The 18,418-nt window shown below is 44.2% G+C and overlaps 1 protein-coding gene across 1 annotated transcript; it reads left to right on the forward strand.

The window, feature by feature from the left end:
- The first annotated feature begins 499 nt into the window (after positions 1-499).
- Positions 500-16,939, forward strand: LOC110523121 (thioredoxin-like protein 1). The gene is made up of 8 exons (XM_036976633.1): positions 500-752; positions 1,732-1,828; positions 2,101-2,274; positions 10,733-10,855; positions 11,964-12,033; positions 12,271-12,443; positions 13,136-13,240; positions 16,475-16,939. Exons 1-8 carry the CDS (start codon positions 655-657, stop codon positions 16,502-16,504), a joined length of 870 nt encoding a protein of 289 aa, XP_036832528.1. The 5' UTR covers positions 500-654; the 3' UTR covers positions 16,505-16,939.
- Positions 16,940-18,418: the final 1,479 nt, after the last annotated feature.

Genomic DNA, 18,418 nt, shown 5'->3' on the forward strand with positions numbered 1-18,418 from the left:
GCTATGTCTACTTACCCATTGCTCTCAAATTCACGAAAACATTTGTTAAAAATACAAGTGAAATTAGTATTTTTGACACCATCTTGGACAGTTATCAAAAGCCACTGTAGAGATGTGTTGTTGCAGCTTAGCTTTTAAGCTAACTAGGTTAACTGGCTATGCTATGGGAAGAAATACAGTTGCTCAGCTGGCTGTGTTGACTGAGAGACTAGGAAATAACAAAAAATATCAAAAAAAATAACAAAAATAATATCAAATAAATAAAAAAAAATTAAATTAAAAATCCATTAAACCGTTCATTTTTGAATGACAAGTCTCGTGTGGGACATTCTATCTGAATGTTTTCTCTAAATGTTGTGTCGATATTCAATGTGTTTCTGGGTCAGATGGAATGTAAAATATGTCATCGTTAAACTACCCTTTAAGGTTTTTAAACCAGACCTTGGATCAGTACTTATTTGAGCTGTGGAGTCAAGTTGACCACACCCTGCTTGGTTTTCATTGGTTACTGGCCAACTTTCGTCAAGGAACTCAGGAAAGTGTTTTGATTCGAGAGAGGAGTTGAGTTTTGGACAGTGTCTACACAGTGTGACACTGTTTTCTATATAATCGGAAGTAAATAAAATACTATATTTACAGTTGTATTCTGTAAAAATGGTCGGGGTAAAAGTAATCGGGAATGATTCAGAATTTCAACCTGAGTTAACAGCCGCCGGTTCGAGACTTGCCGTAGTGAAGTTCACAATGGCAGGGTAAGGTTCAAAATATATTCCCAGGCCTTGGCTAGCATACTAGAACGGATCTAAACTGAAGTGGGTGATCCAATTTCATTGGCAAATGTATAATTACCTAGTAGGTCAACTGGTTTCGGGTTTTCGTAGTGTATCGGGAATACTTTCAAAGAATCTACTCAAAAACGTGAGAAAATAACTCAGGACAACACCACGCTGTTAGCTACGCCAACGTTGGCTAACTAGCTAACGGTGGTTAGCTTTAGCCAGCTATGACTTAGCAATATCAGACAGGCTAAGATAGCATGTTAAGCTAACTCCACAGAGTAGCTGCGGTTCTTAGCAACCCAGTAGTCTGACAATTACTTTGCAATAGAGTGAAATGTTTTCTGTATAATTTGTGGTACAACAATGCTAGCTATCTGTTGGTTTTGATAGGCATCTACAATGAATTTCCCAGTGAAAGGGGGACACACATCTTTTAACTAGCGGGGTGTATTCATTCCGCCAAAACAGTTGCAAACTGAAACGATAGTTTATATTGGACAAATTCAGGGGTGTATTCATTCACGCACATTCTGCGAAAAAAAAAATCCTCTGTTCCAAAACGTGCAACAGACACCGTTTACTCCAAACGGAAAACGCAAAAAACAAGAGTTTCTATTGGACAAAATCATGTAGGCCCCTCCACGTATTGTTCTGTTTGTTTCCCGTAAACAGAACAAAACGCAATGAATACACCCCAGGTAGGCACGTTTTGTTTGTTTCCGTTTAAGAAACGTTTTGCAACCAAAAAAGCCAGAAGGAATACACCCCGGGGTGAAGAACACGTACCTAGCTACTATTTTAGCTTTAGTTAATCCACGTGTATGGCTTACAACTTTTTAGTTCTAGTTTGGTTCATAAACAGCCCATTTTGATGATCGCTAACGTCAAAAATAACAACAACAACAGTAGTCGCGACAATACCAGCTTCCTAATAAACTCCTTCTCTCCCCAGGTGTCGACCCTGTGTCAGAATATCCCCTGCTTTCAACATGTTGAGTAACAAGTACCCACACGTGGTTTTCCTTGAAGTCGATGTACACGTCTGTCAGGTGAGGTTCTTTTTGCGTAAAGAGTTTTAATAATACATCCTACTGTATCGTAATCAAAACACCAGGTACTCCATTATGTTGTTGTTGTTGTTGTTGTTGTTGTCGTCGTCATAGGAGACGCTGTAAACATTTAAAAAAAAAGATTTATAGCCTCAAACATGTCAACCTCCTCATGTCATTCATTGAGCAATACAGATGAAGAAATCTAGTGTGTGTGGGGTTAGGCATGTGACTTCAATGTCAATCTCCCCTCGTTTTTTTCTCTCTCTCAGGCAACGGCTGCCGCCAACAACATCTCTGCCACGCCGACGTTTTTGTTTTTCCGTAACAAAGTGCGCGTCGACCTCTATCAGGGTGCCGATGCCTCAGGACTAGAGGAGAAGATCAAGCAGCATGTAGAAAACGACCCTGGAAGCAACGAGGACTCGGACATTCCCAAGGGATATGTGAGTATATGATGAATTGGTATCACTCAGACATTCCCAAGGGATATGTGAGTATATGATGAATTGGTATCACTCGGACATTCCCAAGGGATATGTGAGTATATGATGAATTGGTATCACTCGGACATTCCCAAGGGATATGTGAGTATATGATGAATTGGTATCACTCGGACATTCCCAAGGGATATGTGAGTATATGATGAATTGGTATCACTCAGACATTCCCAAGGGATATGTGAGTATATGATGAATTGGTATCACTCAGACATTTTTTTTTGTCTATTTTAAACTTCTGTGAATGACTGAAGCAAGGGGTCAAAGTTGTCAGTCACTGCAACAGATTTCCGTCTTATGCATTCTGGAGAGATTAGTTTTTGAGTTCAGAGTAGCAATTCACATCTCCAGGGGGTCTGACTGGTTTGGAGATGGCATAGCCTTCCTTATACATATAATTTCCAAATTAATAAATATATTAAAATCAAATCAAACTTTATTAGTCACATGCGCCGAATACAACAAGTGTGGAACCTTACTGTGAAATGCTTTACTTACAAGCCCTTAACCAACAGTGCAGTTCAAGAAGCGTTACAAAAATATTTACCAAATAAACTAAAGTAAAAAAAAATAGTGGCAAAGTAATACTGAACAAAAATATAAACGCAGCATGCAACAATTTCACCGAGTTACAGTTCATATGAGGAACTCAATCAATTGAAATAAATTCACTAGGCCATAATCTATGGATTTCACATGACTGGGCCATGGTGGAGCCATGGGTGGGACTGGGAGGGCATAGACCCACCCACTTGGGAGCCAGGCCCGCCCTCTGGGTAGCCTGGACCAGCCAATCAGAATGACTTTTTCCCCAGAAAAGGGCTTTATTACAGACAGAAATACTCCTCGGTTTCATCAGCTGTCCAGGTGGCTGGTCTCAGACGATCAGGTGAAGAAGCTGGATGTGGAGGTCCCGGGCTGGCATGGTTACACATGGTCTGCGGTTGTGAGACTGGTTGGACATACTGCCATGTTCTCTAAAACCACGTTGGAGGTTTAAGGTAGAGAAATTAACATTCAGTTATCTGGCAAAAGCTCATTCATATAGTCAGCATGCCAATTGCACTCTCCCTCAACTTGAGACATCTGTGGCATTGTGTGACAAAACTGCACATTTAGTGGCCTTCTTCCCAGCACAAGGTGCACCTGTGCAATAATCATGCTGTTTTAATCAGCTTCTTGATATCCCACACCTGTCAGGTGGATGGATTACTTGCAAGTGCTACTATTTTTATAATGTTATTAAAACAGAAATCAGACAACCTCGTAGTAAAATAGTTAATTTATTTACCTAGTTGGCTTGTTGTTGTGTTCAATGCAAGGTAAATAATATACTCTTTTAAATATTCCTCTCCACGCACATTCAAGTTGTGAGACCCATAGCGTGGGAGACACGTGTTCTCACCAGCAGTCAATGCACAACAATTGGTAATGCAATTACGTGAAAAACTCTTTTGAAATCAGTTTTGGTTTGTTAAAACAAAAAGAGGGGCGGGGCATCCCAGTTTTCCATTTCTACCACGTTTATTTCTCTACTCCTTCAATTCTGGGATCATCTTACAAAAATACAATGACAACCAGAGTTTCAAGAATGTCTTAGAGGCAACATTGCTGGTCATTTGTGCACTAAAGGCTTTTTTTTTGTTTGTTTTTGTGGTGAACGTCAGGAACCCGAATCACGTTCATTTGGCTCCCTCATCCGCATTCTGTTACTACTGCTTTATGTGCTCCAGACAGAGATGATCTGTAGATTATAATTACAAAAAACATTCTCTGAAGACGGTAATTCCTGTGAAGGAACAATATAGTATTTCTTTCTGTGCGTTTTTAAAATTGAAAAAACATTTTTGCAGGCCATCTAATCATTTGGTTAGATAAAAAATGTGTTTGAACTTGTGTTTCATGATCTGACGTCTTAGGCTTTAATTAAAGCTGAAATATGTGTACCCCTTTTTTTGGGGGGGGGGGGGGGGGGTTGACCCGACCAAATTCACATAGAAATGTGTGTTTTATAGATCTGTCATTCTCATTGAAAAGCAAGTCTAAGAAGCTCGTCGGTTGAGTTCTGTGAGCTTCTGTAGCCTACTACTTCGTGGCTGAGCTGTTGCTCCTATTTTTTATTTTGTTTATTTTTTTATTTCACCTTTATTTAACCAGGTAGGCCAGTTGAGAACACCTTTATTTAACCAGGTAGGCTAGTTGAGAACACCTTTATTTAACCAGGTAGGCTAGTTGAGAACACCTTTATTTAACCAGGTAGGCTAGTTGAGAACACCTTTATTTAACCAGGTAGGCTAGTTGAGAACACCTTTATTTAACCAGGTAGGCTAGTTGAGAACACCTTTATTTAACCAGGTAGGCTAGTTGAGAACACCTTTATTTAACCAGGTAGGCTAGTTGAGAACACCTTTATTTAACCAGGTAGGCTAGTTGAGAACACCTTTATTTAACCAGGTAGGCTAGTTGAGAACACCTTTATTTAACCAGGTAGGCTAGTTGAGAACACCTTTATTTAACCAGGTAGGCTAGTTGAGAACACCTTTATTTAACCAGGTAGGCTAGTTGAGAACACCTTTATTTAACCAGGTAGGCTAGTTGAGAACACCTTTATTTAACCAGGTAGGCTAGTTGAGAACACCTTTATTTAACCAGGTAGGCTAGTTGAGAACACCTTTATTTAACCAGGTAGGCTAGTTGAGAACACCTTTATTTAACCAGGTAGGCTAGTTGAGAACACCTTTATTTAACCAGGTAGGCTAGTTGAGAACACCTTTATTTAACCAGGTAGGCTAGTTGAGAACACCTTTATTTAACCAGGTAGGCTAGTTGAGAACACCTTTATTTAACCAGGTAGGCTAGTTGAGAACACCTTTATTTAACCAGGTAGGCTAGTTGAGAACACCTTTATTTAACCAGGTAGGCTAGTTGAGAACACCTTTATTTAACCAGGTAGGCTAGTTGAGAACACCTTTATTTAACCAGGTAGGCTAGTTGAGAACACCTTTATTTAACCAGGTAGGCTAGTTGAGAACACCTTTATTTAACCAGGTAGGCTAGTTGAGAACACCTTTATTTAACCAGGTAGGCCAGTTGAGAACACCTTTATTTAACCAGGTAGGCTAGTTGAGAACACCTTTATTTAACCAGGTAGGCTAGTTGAGAACACCTTTATTTAACCAGGTAGGCTAGTTGAGAACACCTTTATTTAACCAGGTAGGCTAGTTGAGAACACCTTTATTTAACCAGGTAGGCTAGTTGAGAACACCTTTATTTAACCAGGTAGGTCAGGCTAGTTGAGAACACCTTTATTTAACCAGGTAGGTCAGGCTAGTTGAGAACACCTTTATTTAACCAGGTAGGTCAGGCTAGTTGAGAACACCTTTATTTAACCAGGTAGGCTAGTTGAGAACACCTTTATTTAACCAGGTAGGCTAGTTGAGAACACCTTTATTTAACCAGGTAGGCTAGTTGAGAACACCTTTATTTAACCAGGTAGGCTAGTTGAGAACACCTTTATTTAACCAGGTAGGCTAGTTGAGAACACCTTTATTTAACCAGGTAGGCTAGTTGAGAACACCTTTATTTAACCAGGTAGGCTAGTTGAGAACACCTTTATTTAACCAGGTAGGCCAGTTGAGAACACCTTTATTTAACCAGGTAGGCTAGTTGAGAACACCTTTATTTAACCAGGTAGGCTAGTTGAGAACAAGTTCTCATTTACAACTGTGACCTGGCCAATATAAAGCAAAGCAGTGCGACACAAACAAACAACACAGAGTTACACATAAACAAACATACAGTCAATAACACAATAACACTTACAGTTGACCGGGGGGGGGGGGGGGGGGGTTGGAGGGCAGCTCTAGCAGGGCAGAAATTTGACGAACTGGCTTTAGAACCGGAAAGCATAGAAATAGTGCATATATAACACGTATACATACCGCTTCTCAGACTTGCTTTCAATGAGAGTGACAGATCTATAACTCACGTTTCTATGTGAATTTGGTAGCTTTAATAACAGTCAGGATGCTGTGTCCAATGGGGTGAATGCAGATGGACAAACCCCAATGCCCATTTTATGGCCACTATGCTTCATCAGTTGGGCTACAGGTAGTAATGCTAATTGCTAATAGCACATCTAATCATACAAGACCATAGGCTATGTGATCCAATATTTTAAGAAATTTATTGTAACATTTTTTTTTTTTTTTTAAACCAGTATGTTTTTGGGCTCATTACTGGAGGTGGAAATTATATTTTATATACTTTTTTTCTCAATTCATTTTTAGAATGTACTTTTTTAAAAAGTCACCAGAACTGAGCTTTTCAGTCCTTCTACAAATAAATTATCCCGTCGAGGACCAGGGTCAGATTTCTTTTACCTTGTCAGCTTCATCCAGCAACTAGTCCAAGGCTCCTACCCGCCAGGTTACCCGCCAGGTTACCCGCCAGGTTACCCGCCAGGTGAAAGCTATGATCCCTGTTAAATCCACTTCAAGCAATGTAGATTTATTTATTTTTTACCTTTATTTAACTAGGCAAGTCAGTTAAGAACAAATTCTTATTTTCAATGGCAGCCTAGGAACAGTGGGTTAGGGGGCTAGGGGGCAGGGGCAGGGGCAGAACGACAGATTTGACAGACCTTGTCAGCTCGGGGATTCGATCATGCAACCTTTCGGTTACTAGTCCAACACTCTAACCACTAGGCTACACTGCCGCCTCCCCAGATGAAGGGGAATTGGTCCAGTGCTGCAAGGATAGACCTAGTTAAGCTTGCAGCTGGTCCAGAACAGAGAGGCACATTTAGCTCTTAATTGTAATCAGAGGGCTGATATAAATACTATACAGTCAGTCTCTCTTGGCTAAGAGTTGAGGAGAGACTGACAGCATCACTTCTCTTTACAAGAAACATTGGTGTTGAAAATCCCAAATTGTTTTGCATAGTCAACTTACACACAGCTCTTGACACACACACTTCTCCCACCAGACGTCCCACCAGGGGTCTTTTCACAGTCCCCAAATCCATAACAAATTCAAGAAAACGTATAGAATTATATAGAGCCCTCATCTCATATTGCTCAAATAAACAGCAAACCTGGTTTCAAAAAACAGATAAAAGAACACCTCTCCCCCATGTGACCTAGATAGTTTGTGTGTAAACATTGGTATGTAGGCTACGTGCACTTTCTTTAAATGCATGTCGTTCTGTCTTTGATCTGTTCTTGTCTATTGATGTTCTGTATAATGTCATTCTGTATTATGTTTCATGTTTTGTGTGGAACCCAGGAAGAGTAGCTGCTGCTACTGCAACAACTAATGGGGATCCTAATAAAATACCAACAGCCAATGGGGATCCTAATAAAATACCAACAGCCAATGGGGATCCTAATAAAATACCAACAGCCAATGGGGATCCTAATAACATACCAACAGCCAATGGGGATCCTAATAAAATACCAAAAGCCAATGGTTATCCTAATAACATACCAACAGCCAATGGGGATCCTAATAACATACCAACAGCCAATGGGGATCCTAATAAAACACCAACAGCCAATGGGGATCCTAATAAAATACCAACAGCCAATGGGGATCCTAATAAAATACCAACCAGCCAATGGGGATCCTAATAAAACACCAACCAGCCAATGGGGATCCTAATAAAATACCAACCAGCCAATGGGGGTCCTAATAAAATACCAACAGCCAATGGGGATCCTAATAACATACCAACAGCCAATGGGGATCCTAATAAAACACCAACCAGCCAATGGGGATCCTAATAAAATACCAACCAGCCAATGGGGATCCTAATAAAATACCAACAGCCAATGGGGATCCTAATAACATACCAACAGCCAATGGGGATCCTAATAAAATACCAACAGCCAATGGGGATCCTAATAAAATACCAAATTGAGACATGGATTGTGTATATGTGCCATTCAGAGGGTGAATGGACAAGATAAAATATTTAAGTGCCCTTTGAGCAGGTTATGGTAGTAGGCTCCCAGGCACACTGGTTTGTGTGAAGAACTGCAACGCTGCTGGGGTTTTCACGCTCAACAGTTTCCTGTGTGTATCAAGAATGGTCCACCACCCAAAGGACATCCAGCCAACTCGACACAACTGTGGGAAGCATTGGAGTCAAAATGGGCCAATATCCCTGTAGAACTCTTTTGACACCTTGTCTTGCCCAGAATTAAGGCTGTTCTGAGGGGAGAAGGGGGGGGGGGGGGGGTTGAACTCAATATCAGGGAGGTGTTCCTAATGCTTAGTATACTCAGTGTATAAGGGGGGCAATTCCACTGTAAAATAATGATGCCGAGACTCCGAATGTTCCTATAATAAGTTACAATTTATTCACTTAGCAGACGCTCTTATCGATAGCGACTCACAGTAGAAATGAGGTTTCAGTGTCTGAACATCGACAGACTATTCACCCAGTCGGCTTGGTGATTAGTTTCGGCATCATTCTGTTTCCAGTGGAATTGCCCCATAACAGAGCGGGTTCCTTTTCCCGTTCTTCCCGAGGCGGGACGCCAATCTCAGAAGCTTCTGGACCGTACCACAGCGTACTGCGGAAGTTTCGTTAATACGACAAGCCAATTCTGGGTCCAGTATGGCAGTACTTTGGGACAGGCCTCGGGACAGGCCTCTGACTAGCTCTGATTTTGCTGATAGTTACTTCATTGAGGAAACGTGTCGTTTCTATTAGGGCTGGGATTATACCAGTATCGCTGTACAAAACAGATTTCACTTCTTTAGGAGAATACCGTGTTGGAAACAAACGTCACTATGTTGTCAGAGAGAGTCATATTTATTTATTTATCCGAGCTATAGCACAATATTTTACGTACAGCAGGTTTTTTTAAAGGACTAAAGAGTTTGGTCTGTTTCGTGTTTTCATTTTTTTGCCAGTAAAAAAAAAAAAAAGACATTGAGATTCTGGTATCGTCCCGACTCTAATCGCTATGACTTAGCTAGGTGGGACAACCACATGTCTATCTTTTTAAGATGAATTCTCTTAAAAAAACGTCAGTCGCTCTGCATTAGAACATCTGCTAAATGACTCAAATCTAAACATCTCAGAAGAGACAGAAGCAGAGCTAACCGGCCACTACAAAAGGATACTGCGTTTCTCTAAAGCAAAGTCAACATTTCAGGCAGTGCTGCTGCACGCTGTGAAGCTGCTCTTGTGTTTGTAATGTGGCCTTAACATGGCCTTGTAATGTGGCCTTAACATGGCCTTGTCATGTGGCCTTAACACGGCCTTGTCATGTGGCCTTAACACGGCCTTGTAATGTGGCCTTAACACGGCCTTGTAATGTGGCCTTAACATGGCCTTGTAATGTGGCCTTAACACGGCCTTGTCATGTGGCCTTAACACGGCCTTGTCATGTGGCCTTAACACGGCCTTGTCATGTGGCCTTAACACGGCCTTGTCATGTGGCCTTAACACGGCCTTGTAATGTGGCCTTAACACTGCCTTGTAATGTGGACTTAACACGGCCTTGTAATGTGGCCTTAACACGGCCTTGTAATGTGGACTTAACACGGCCTTGTAATGTGGCCTTAACACGGCCTTGTAATGTGGACTTAACACGGCCTTGTAATGTGGCCTTAACACGGCCTTGTAATGTGGCCTTAACACGGCCTTGTAATGTGGCCTTAACACGGCCTTGTAATGTGGACTTAACACGGCCTTGTAATGTGGCCTTAACACGGCCTTGTAATGTGGCCTTAACACGGCCTTGTAATGTGGCCTTAACACGGCCTTGTCATGTGGCCTTAACACGGCCTTGTAATGTGGCCTTAACACGGCCTTGTAATGTGGCCTTAACACAGCCTTGTAATGTGGCCTTAACACGGCCTTGTAATGTGGCCTTAACACGGCCTTGTAATGTGGCCTTAACATGGCCTTGTGGCCTTAACACGGCCTTGTGGCCTTAACACGGCCTTGTGGCCTTAACACGGCCTTGTAATGTGGCCTTAACATGGCCTTGTAATGTGGCCTTAACATGGCCTTGTAATGTGGCCTTAACATGGCCTTGTAATGTGGCCTTAACATGGCCTTAACATGGCCTTGTAATGTGGCCTTAACATGGCTTTGTAATGTGGCCTTAACATGGCCCTGTGGCCTTAACACGGCCTTGTAATGTGGCCTTAACATGGCCTTGTAATGTGGCCTTAACATGGCCTTAACACGGCCTTGTAATGTGGCCTTAACACGGCCTTGTAATGTGGCCTTAACACGGCCTTGTAATGTGGCCTTAACACGGCCTTGTAATGTGGCCTTAACACAGCCTTGTAATGTGGACTTAACGTGGCCTTAACATGGCCTTGTAATGTGGCCTTAACATGGGCTTGCCGTGTCTGAATAATTTTGATTCTGTGTGTTCAGATGGACCTGATGCCGTTTGTGAACAAAGCTGGCTGCGAGTGCCTAAACGAGAGCGACGAGAGCGGCTTTGACAACTGCTTAGTCAAGGACACCACCTACCTGGAGTCTGACTGCGATGAGCAGGTGAGTCTGAGGATGGATCGCCGTCAGCGTCTCCTTCCTTAGTTCAGAGCGGTCTGAATGTGCTGAAATTGTTCACCCCCAGTGTGGCTACTTTCTAGTAGACTTTACAGGTGAGAACTTGCATCTGTTGTCCCTTTTCTATATTTACGAGGATAAAAATATCACTCACCTGGTGAAAAACAATGTCTTGTCTGTTGGGTTACTTTTTCATATGTATGCTTCTCCTGACTGGTGTTACCTTCTGTTACCTCAGGCCAACCTGCAGGCTAAACAGTCTTCCTGACTGGTGTTACCTTCTGTTACCTCAGGCCAACCTGCAGGCTAAACAGTCTTCCTGGCTGGTGTTACCTTCTGTTACCTCAGGCCAACCTGCAGGCTAAACAGTCTTCCTGACTGGTGTTACCTCAGGCCAACCTGCAGACTAAACCGTCTTCCTGACTGGTGTTACCTTCTGTTACCTCAGGCCAACCTGCAGGCTAAACCGTCTTCCTGACTGGTGTTACCTTCTGTTACCTCAGGCCAACCTGCAGGCTAAACCGTCTTCCTGACTGGTGTTACCTTCTGTTACCTCAGGCCAACCTGCAGGCTAAACCGTCTTCCTGACTGGTGTTACCTCAGGCCAACCTGCAGGCTAAACAGTCTTCCTGACTGGTGTTACCTCAGGCCAACCTGCAGGCTAAACAGTCTTCTTGACTGGTGTTACCTTCTGTTACCTCAGGCCAACCTGCAGGCTAAACCGTCTTCCTGACTGGTGTTACCTTCTGTTACCTCAGGCCAACCTGCAGGCTAAACCGTCTTCCTGACTGGTGTTACCTTCTGTTACCTCAGGCCAACCTGCAGGCTAAACCGTCTTCCTGACTGGTGTTACCTCAGGCCAACCTGCAGGCTAAACCGTCTTCCTGACTGGTGTTACCTCAGGCCAACCTGCAGGCTAAACCGTCTTCCTGACTGGTGTTACCTCAGGCCAACCTGCAGGCTAAACAGTCTTCCTGACTGGTGTTACCTTCTGTTACCTCAGGCCAACCTGCAGGCTAAACAGTCTTAGTAGATTTAGGTGTCAGTGTGTAGTTTACACTCCTCAGGTAACCCATATTTTCGCCCCCTTCAGCTCCTCGTTACGATGGCCTTTAACCAACCTGTCAAGCTGTACTCCATGAAGCTGCAGACCTCTGACTTCGGTGAGTCCTTCCTCTCCCCGGGTGTTTCATAAATGTTTCTCCGTTTCCCTAGTAAAACACCCGTACTAGTCTAATTTTATTCAGGAAAAGCCTTTGAAATATCATCCTTTGCCCATTGAGTAGATAGATGTTGGCGTTTTATTGGAACGATCACAGTCATGTGTTGTGTTGAGTTTCCCCATGCCAGCTTGGGTTGCCTTGTTGTCTCATACGTCCCATTTGTCCCTCCCCCAACAGCCCAGGCTCCAAAGTGTGTGAAGATCTTCATTAACCTTCCTCGCTCCATGGACTTTGACGATGCCGAGCGGAGCGAGGCCACCCAGACCCTGGACCTGGCCGAGGAGGACTTCAAGGACGACGGGTTGATTCCGCTGAGATACGTCAAGTTCCAGAACGTTCAGAGCGTCACCGTAAGTAGGTCGATGCGCTGCTCGTTCATAAAGAGAACTGACTACTTCGATATCATTTATTGTTGTGTTTTATGTTGTCTCCCAGTGTAACATATATATATATACACTGCTCAAAAAAATAAAGGGAACACTAAAATAACACATCCTAGATCTTTATTTTTTTTGAGCAGTGTATATTCTACTTTCTCACTTGAAAAAGAGATGTACGTTCTCTTCTTAAATAACTGATGAATAAAAATGTTATATATATATATATATATATATATATATATATATATATATATATATATATATATATATATATATATATATATATATATATATATATATATATATATTTATATAGTTTAAGCCTTTCAGGAAACTCCTTTTAGCTCTGTTTTTGATGGAGGAGAGGGAGGAAGCCACATTTAACTATTGAGATGTTGCCCAGGTGTAATTAGTTATGTAAATATAGGACAATGCTGCCATCTAGTGGCAAAACGTGGTACTCTCCTGTTCAACTGCAGTTTATTACGCTCTAGCTGTGATATAAAGAATCTCTCTTATTGCATATAGTGAGTTTCAATACTTCTTGATTTGCAATTTAGGTTCCAACCAAACGTGCGTGAATTGAAATCCTTTCGTTTCTACTGGCTGTGTCCCCTTGTAATGATATAATCTGTGGTTCTTCCGGTTTTTTGTTCTAACAGATGTTTGTGAAGAACAATCAAGGGGATGAAGAGACGACTAAAATCAATTACCTTACTTTTATCGGGACCCCTGTACAAGCAACGAACATGAACGACTTCAAACGGGTAAGATCTGGCGTTTCTACCAACAGAGTATCGGGATGGAACCTGTCTACTACAGTATGTTCACAACGTCCTTGTCGAGATTGTACGAGATCTGCAATGATATATATATATATATATATATATAACACAAATACAAATACTGTGACTATAACCGCATAGTGTTTTTCTGAGAGTAAAGTAATTCTGTATAAATAAAAATCACGATGTCTGTGATGAAAACGGGTAGTTTTCGGTCCGATTTGATAAACGGGGACTCGGGGAAACACTGCAGTTTATTAGGCTACAGAATAAATAATTTAGAAACGTCACAGGGTGGTGAAAGTGCAGTGATCTTGATGCTCCTTTCCAATAAATATCGAGGGTCTTATTCTGGTGACATGACGATCGATGCTTGACTGCCGTTTTGACAAATAAAACCATTCTCTCTCTTATCCATAATGTCATCATGTAGGCCTGTGTCAAGACCAGAGTAGGCCCGTGACAAGACCAGAGTAGGCCTGTGTCAAGACCAGAGTAGGCCTGTGTCAAGACCAGAGTAGGCCTGTGTCAAGACCAGAGTAGGCCTGTGTCAAGACCAGAGTAGGCCTGTGTCAAGACCAGAGTAGGCCTGTGTCAAGACCAGAGTAGGCCTGTGTCAAGACCAGAGTAGGCCTGTGACAAGACCAGAGTAGGCCTGTGTCAAGACCAGAGTAGGCCTGTGTCAAGACCAGAGTAGGCCTGTGTCAAGACCAGAGTAGGCCTGTGTCAAGACCAGAGTAGGCCTGTGTCAAGACCAGAGTAGGCCTGTGTCAAGACCAGAGTAGGCCTGTGTCAAGACCAGAGTAGGCCTGTGTCAAGACCAGAGTAGGCCTGTGTCAAGACCAGAGTAGGCCTGTGTCAAGACCAGAGTAGGCCTGTGTCAAGACCAGAGTAGGCCTGTGTCAAGACCAGAGTAGGCCTGTGTCAAGACCAGAGTAGGCCTGTGTCAAGACCAGAGTAGGCCTGTGTCAAGACCAGAGTAGGCCTGTGTCAAGACCAGAGTAGGCCTGTGACAAGACCAGAGTAGGCCTGTGTCAAGACCAGAGTAGGCCTGTGTCAAGACCAGAGTAGGCCTGTGTCAAGACCAGAGTAGGCCTGTGTCAAGACCAGAGTAGGCCTGTGTCAAGACCAGAGTAGGCCTGTGTCAAGACCAGAGTAGGCCTGTGTCAAGACCAGAGTAGGCCTGTGTCAAGACCAGAGTAGGCCTGTGTCAAGACCAGAGTAGGCCTGTGTCAAGACCAGAGTAGGCCTGTGACAAGACCAGAGTAGGCCTGTGACAAGACCAGAGTAGGCCTGTGACAAGACCAGAGTAGGCCTGTGTCAAGACCAGAGTAGGCCTGTGTCAAGACCAGAGTAGGCCTGTGTCAAGACCAGAGTAGGCCTGTGTCAAGACCAGAGTAGGCCTGTGTCAAGACCAGAGTAGGCCTGTGTCAAGACCAGAGTAGGCCTGTGTCAAGACCAGAGTAGGCCTGTGACAAGACCAGAGTAGGCCTGTGTCAAGACCAGAGTAGGCCTGTGTCAAGACCAGAGTAGGCCTGTGTCAAGACCAGAGTAGGCCTGTGTCAAGACCAGAGTAGGCCTGTGTCAAGACCAGAGTAGGCCCGTGTCAAGACCAGAGTAGGCCCGTGTCAAGACCAGAGTAGGCCCGTGTCAAGACCAGAGTAGGCCCGTGTCAAGACCAGAGTAGGCCCGTGTCAAGACCAGAGTAGGCCCGTGTCAAGACCAGAGTAGGCCCGTGTCAAGACCAGAGTAGGCCCGTGTCAAGACCAGAGTAGGCCCGTGTCAAGACCAGAGTAGGCCCGTGTCAAGACCAGAGTAGGCCCGTGTCAAGACCAGAGTAGGCCCGTGTCAAGACCAGAGTAGGCCCGTGTCAAGACCAGAGTAGGCCCGTGTCAAGACCAGAGTAGGCCCGTGTCAAGACCAGAGTAGGCCCGTGTCAAGACCAGAGTAGGCCCGTGTCAAGACCAGAGTAGGCCCGTGTCAAGACCAGAGTAGGCCCGTGTCAAGACCAGAGTAGGCCCGTGTCAAGACCAGAGTAGGCCCGTGTCAAGACCAGAGTAGGCCCGTGTCAAGACCAGAGTAGGCCCGTGTCAAGACCAGAGTAGGCCCGTGTCAAGACCAGAGTAGGCCCGTGTCAAGACCAGAGTAGGCCCGTGTCAAGACCAGAGTAGGCCCGTGTCAAGACCAGAGTAGGCCCGTGTCAAGACCAGAGTAGGCCCGTGTCAAGACCAGAGTAGGCCCGTGTCAAGACCAGAGTAGGCCCGTGACAAGACCAGAGGAGGCCCGTGTCAAAACCAGAGTAGGCCCGTGACAAGACCAGAGGAGGCCCGTGACAAGACCAGAGGAGGCCCGTGTCAAAACCAGAGTAGGCCCGTGTCAAAACCAGAGTAGGCCCGTGACAAGACCAGAGTAGGCCCGTGTCAAGACCAGAGTAGGCCCGTGTCAAGACCAGAGTAGGCCCGTGTCAAGACCAGAGTAGGCCCGTGTCAAGACCAGAGTAGGCCCGTGTCAAGACCAGAGTAGGCCCGTGTCAAGACCAGAGTAGGCCCGTGACAAGACCAGAGTAGGCCCGTGTCAAGACCAGAGTAGGCCCGTGTCAAGACCAGAGTAGGCCCGTGTCAAGACCAGAGTAGGCCCGTGTCAAGACCAGAGTAGGCCCGTGTCAAGACCAGAGTAGGCCCGTGTCAAGACCAGAGTAGGCCCGTGTCAAGACCAGAGTAGGCCCGTGTCAAGACCAGAGTAGGCCCGTGTCAAGACCAGAGTAGGCCTGTGTCAAGACCAGAGTAGGCCCGTGTCAAGACCAGAGTAGGCCCGTGTCAAGACCAGAGTAGGCCCGTGTCAAAACCAGAGTAGGCCTGTGACAAGACCAGAGGAGGCCCGTGACAAGACCAGAGGAGGCCCGTGTCAAAACCAGAGTAGGCCTGTGACAAGACCAGAGGAGGCGCATTTGCAATTTAACGTTACAGTTTTATTTGCTTATTCATTGTTATTCGGTACGTGTGAACTTCAGTGAAAGTTCATTTTTGTCGGCACTACCTCATCACATACTGCTTTTATTCTGCAACACGTCTGTTGGTTGGAAACACACTGGTGGGAATTTAAAAAAAATAAATATTTACATTAAAATCTCTAGAACAATTGGATGGAAACGTATAGTTTTAATTGTTTGTTATTTTTCTTCTTTTCTCCACACGGTTTGTGTTTTTATTTGACCAGGTTGTGGGCAAGAAAGGAGAGAGTCACTGAGGCGGCGGAGAGGAGAAGAATGGCCATATTGCTGTGGTGATCGCTGTCTGTCTGCCAAGTCTGCTGGCTGGGTCCGGCTCAGAGTCAGCTCTACTGTAATACAGCACTGACCAACAACCATGTGTCCCAAATGGCAACATATTCCCTTTCATAGTGCACTGCTTTTGGACCCTTTTTTTTATAGTACAATACTTGTTTTGGACCTGGTATCCCATCCTGAAGTTAGGGCTTTGATTCGGGATCCAAAGACATGTCTGAGGTCTAAAGTAGTGCACTATATAGGGAAATAGGGTGCCGTTTTGGATGTGAAGTCTATGAGCTGTAGTCCATGTCCGCCAGTGAAATCACCAAGATGAGGCATCTCAAACAATTCATTCAAGCATTTTTATTGTAATTCAGACAAACACTGTAAATAAAAACACAAACAAAAAGGCATATATTGGTATTTGATGTCTCTTGAATAAAAAATGAAATGAAAAGTAAGGTTGCTCCGCACCACCTCCCAAAGACAAGGAGAAGAGATCTCCGACACCCAAAGACCAGGGGAAGAGATCTCCGACACCCAAAGACAAGGAGAAGAGATCTCCGACACCTAAAGACAAGGAGAAGAGATCTCCGACACCCAAAGACAAGGAAAAGAGATCTCCGACACCTAAAGACAAGGAGAAGAGATCTCCGACACCTAAAGACAAGGAGAAGAGATCTCCGACACCTAAAGACAAGGAGAAGAGATCTCCGACACCTAAAGACAAGGAGAAGAGATCTCCGACACCCAAAGACAAGGAGAAGAGATCTCCGACACCCAAAGACAAGGAAAAGAGATCTCCGACACCTAAAGACAAGGAGAAGAGATCTCCGACACCTAAAGACAAGGAGAAGAGATCTCCGACACCTAAAGACAAGGAGAAGAGATCTCCGACACCTAAAGACAAGGAGAAGAGATCTCCGACACCCAAAGACAAGGAGAAGAGATCTCCGACACCTAAAGACAAGGAGAAGAGATCTCCGACACCTAAAGACAAGGAGAAGAGATCTCCGACACCTAAAGACAAGGAGAAGAGATCTCCGACACCCAAAGACAAGGAAAAGAGATCTCTGTCACCTTAAGACAATGAAAAGAGATCTCCGACACCCAAAGACAAGGAAAAGAGATCTCCGACATCCAATGTTCCCTCAAATTTTCAGCACTGACCAAATTTCAGGTCTGCTGAGTCAAACTTGGAACGTTGTGAAATTTTTGTGCAACTTCCAGGGCACGTCTACTGTGAACACAGAAACTACCTGCTTTAAGTTACAGTTTTACTGTGAACACTGAGGCTCTACCTGCTTTAAGGTACCGTTTTAACAGTGGCCAAGTAGGATGCTGTGACTATTTGATCGTAATGTAGTAGACCTATCAGAGTGGCCTACCATCAAAAACAATGGAGAAAATGCATCCCATAATATTTTAACATGGAAATAGCTGTTCTATCAATCAGACTACAGTAGCAGCCAATGTGTGGTGTTTCAGTGTAGGCCTACAGTAGCAGCCAATGTGTGGTGTTCAGTGTAGGCCTACAGTAGCAGCCAATGTGTGGTGTTCAGTGTAGGCCTACAGTAGCAGCCAATGTGTGGTGCTAAGTGTAGGCCTACAGTAGCAGCCAATGTGTGGTGTTCAGTGTAGGCCTACAGTAGCAGCCAATGTGTGGTATTCAGTGTAGGCCTACAGTAGTGTAGGCCTACATTCCATCAGACTTCTGAAGAAAAACAACATGCAGGGCTTCACATTAAACCTGTTTATCCACTTCAGACAAGGATGTAACCGAAAATGTTCTGTTGTTTGATGCAAGAAACCACTTTCACAGAATAAAATGCAGTATTCGCATACCGTTATTACAGAGAATGAGCCACATTATTCTACCCTCTGCCTATTGG

Source organism: Oncorhynchus mykiss, chromosome 5, assembly GCF_013265735.2.
Source record: "Oncorhynchus mykiss isolate Arlee chromosome 5, USDA_OmykA_1.1, whole genome shotgun sequence".
Taxonomy (NCBI): Eukaryota; Metazoa; Chordata; class Actinopteri; order Salmoniformes; family Salmonidae; genus Oncorhynchus; species Oncorhynchus mykiss.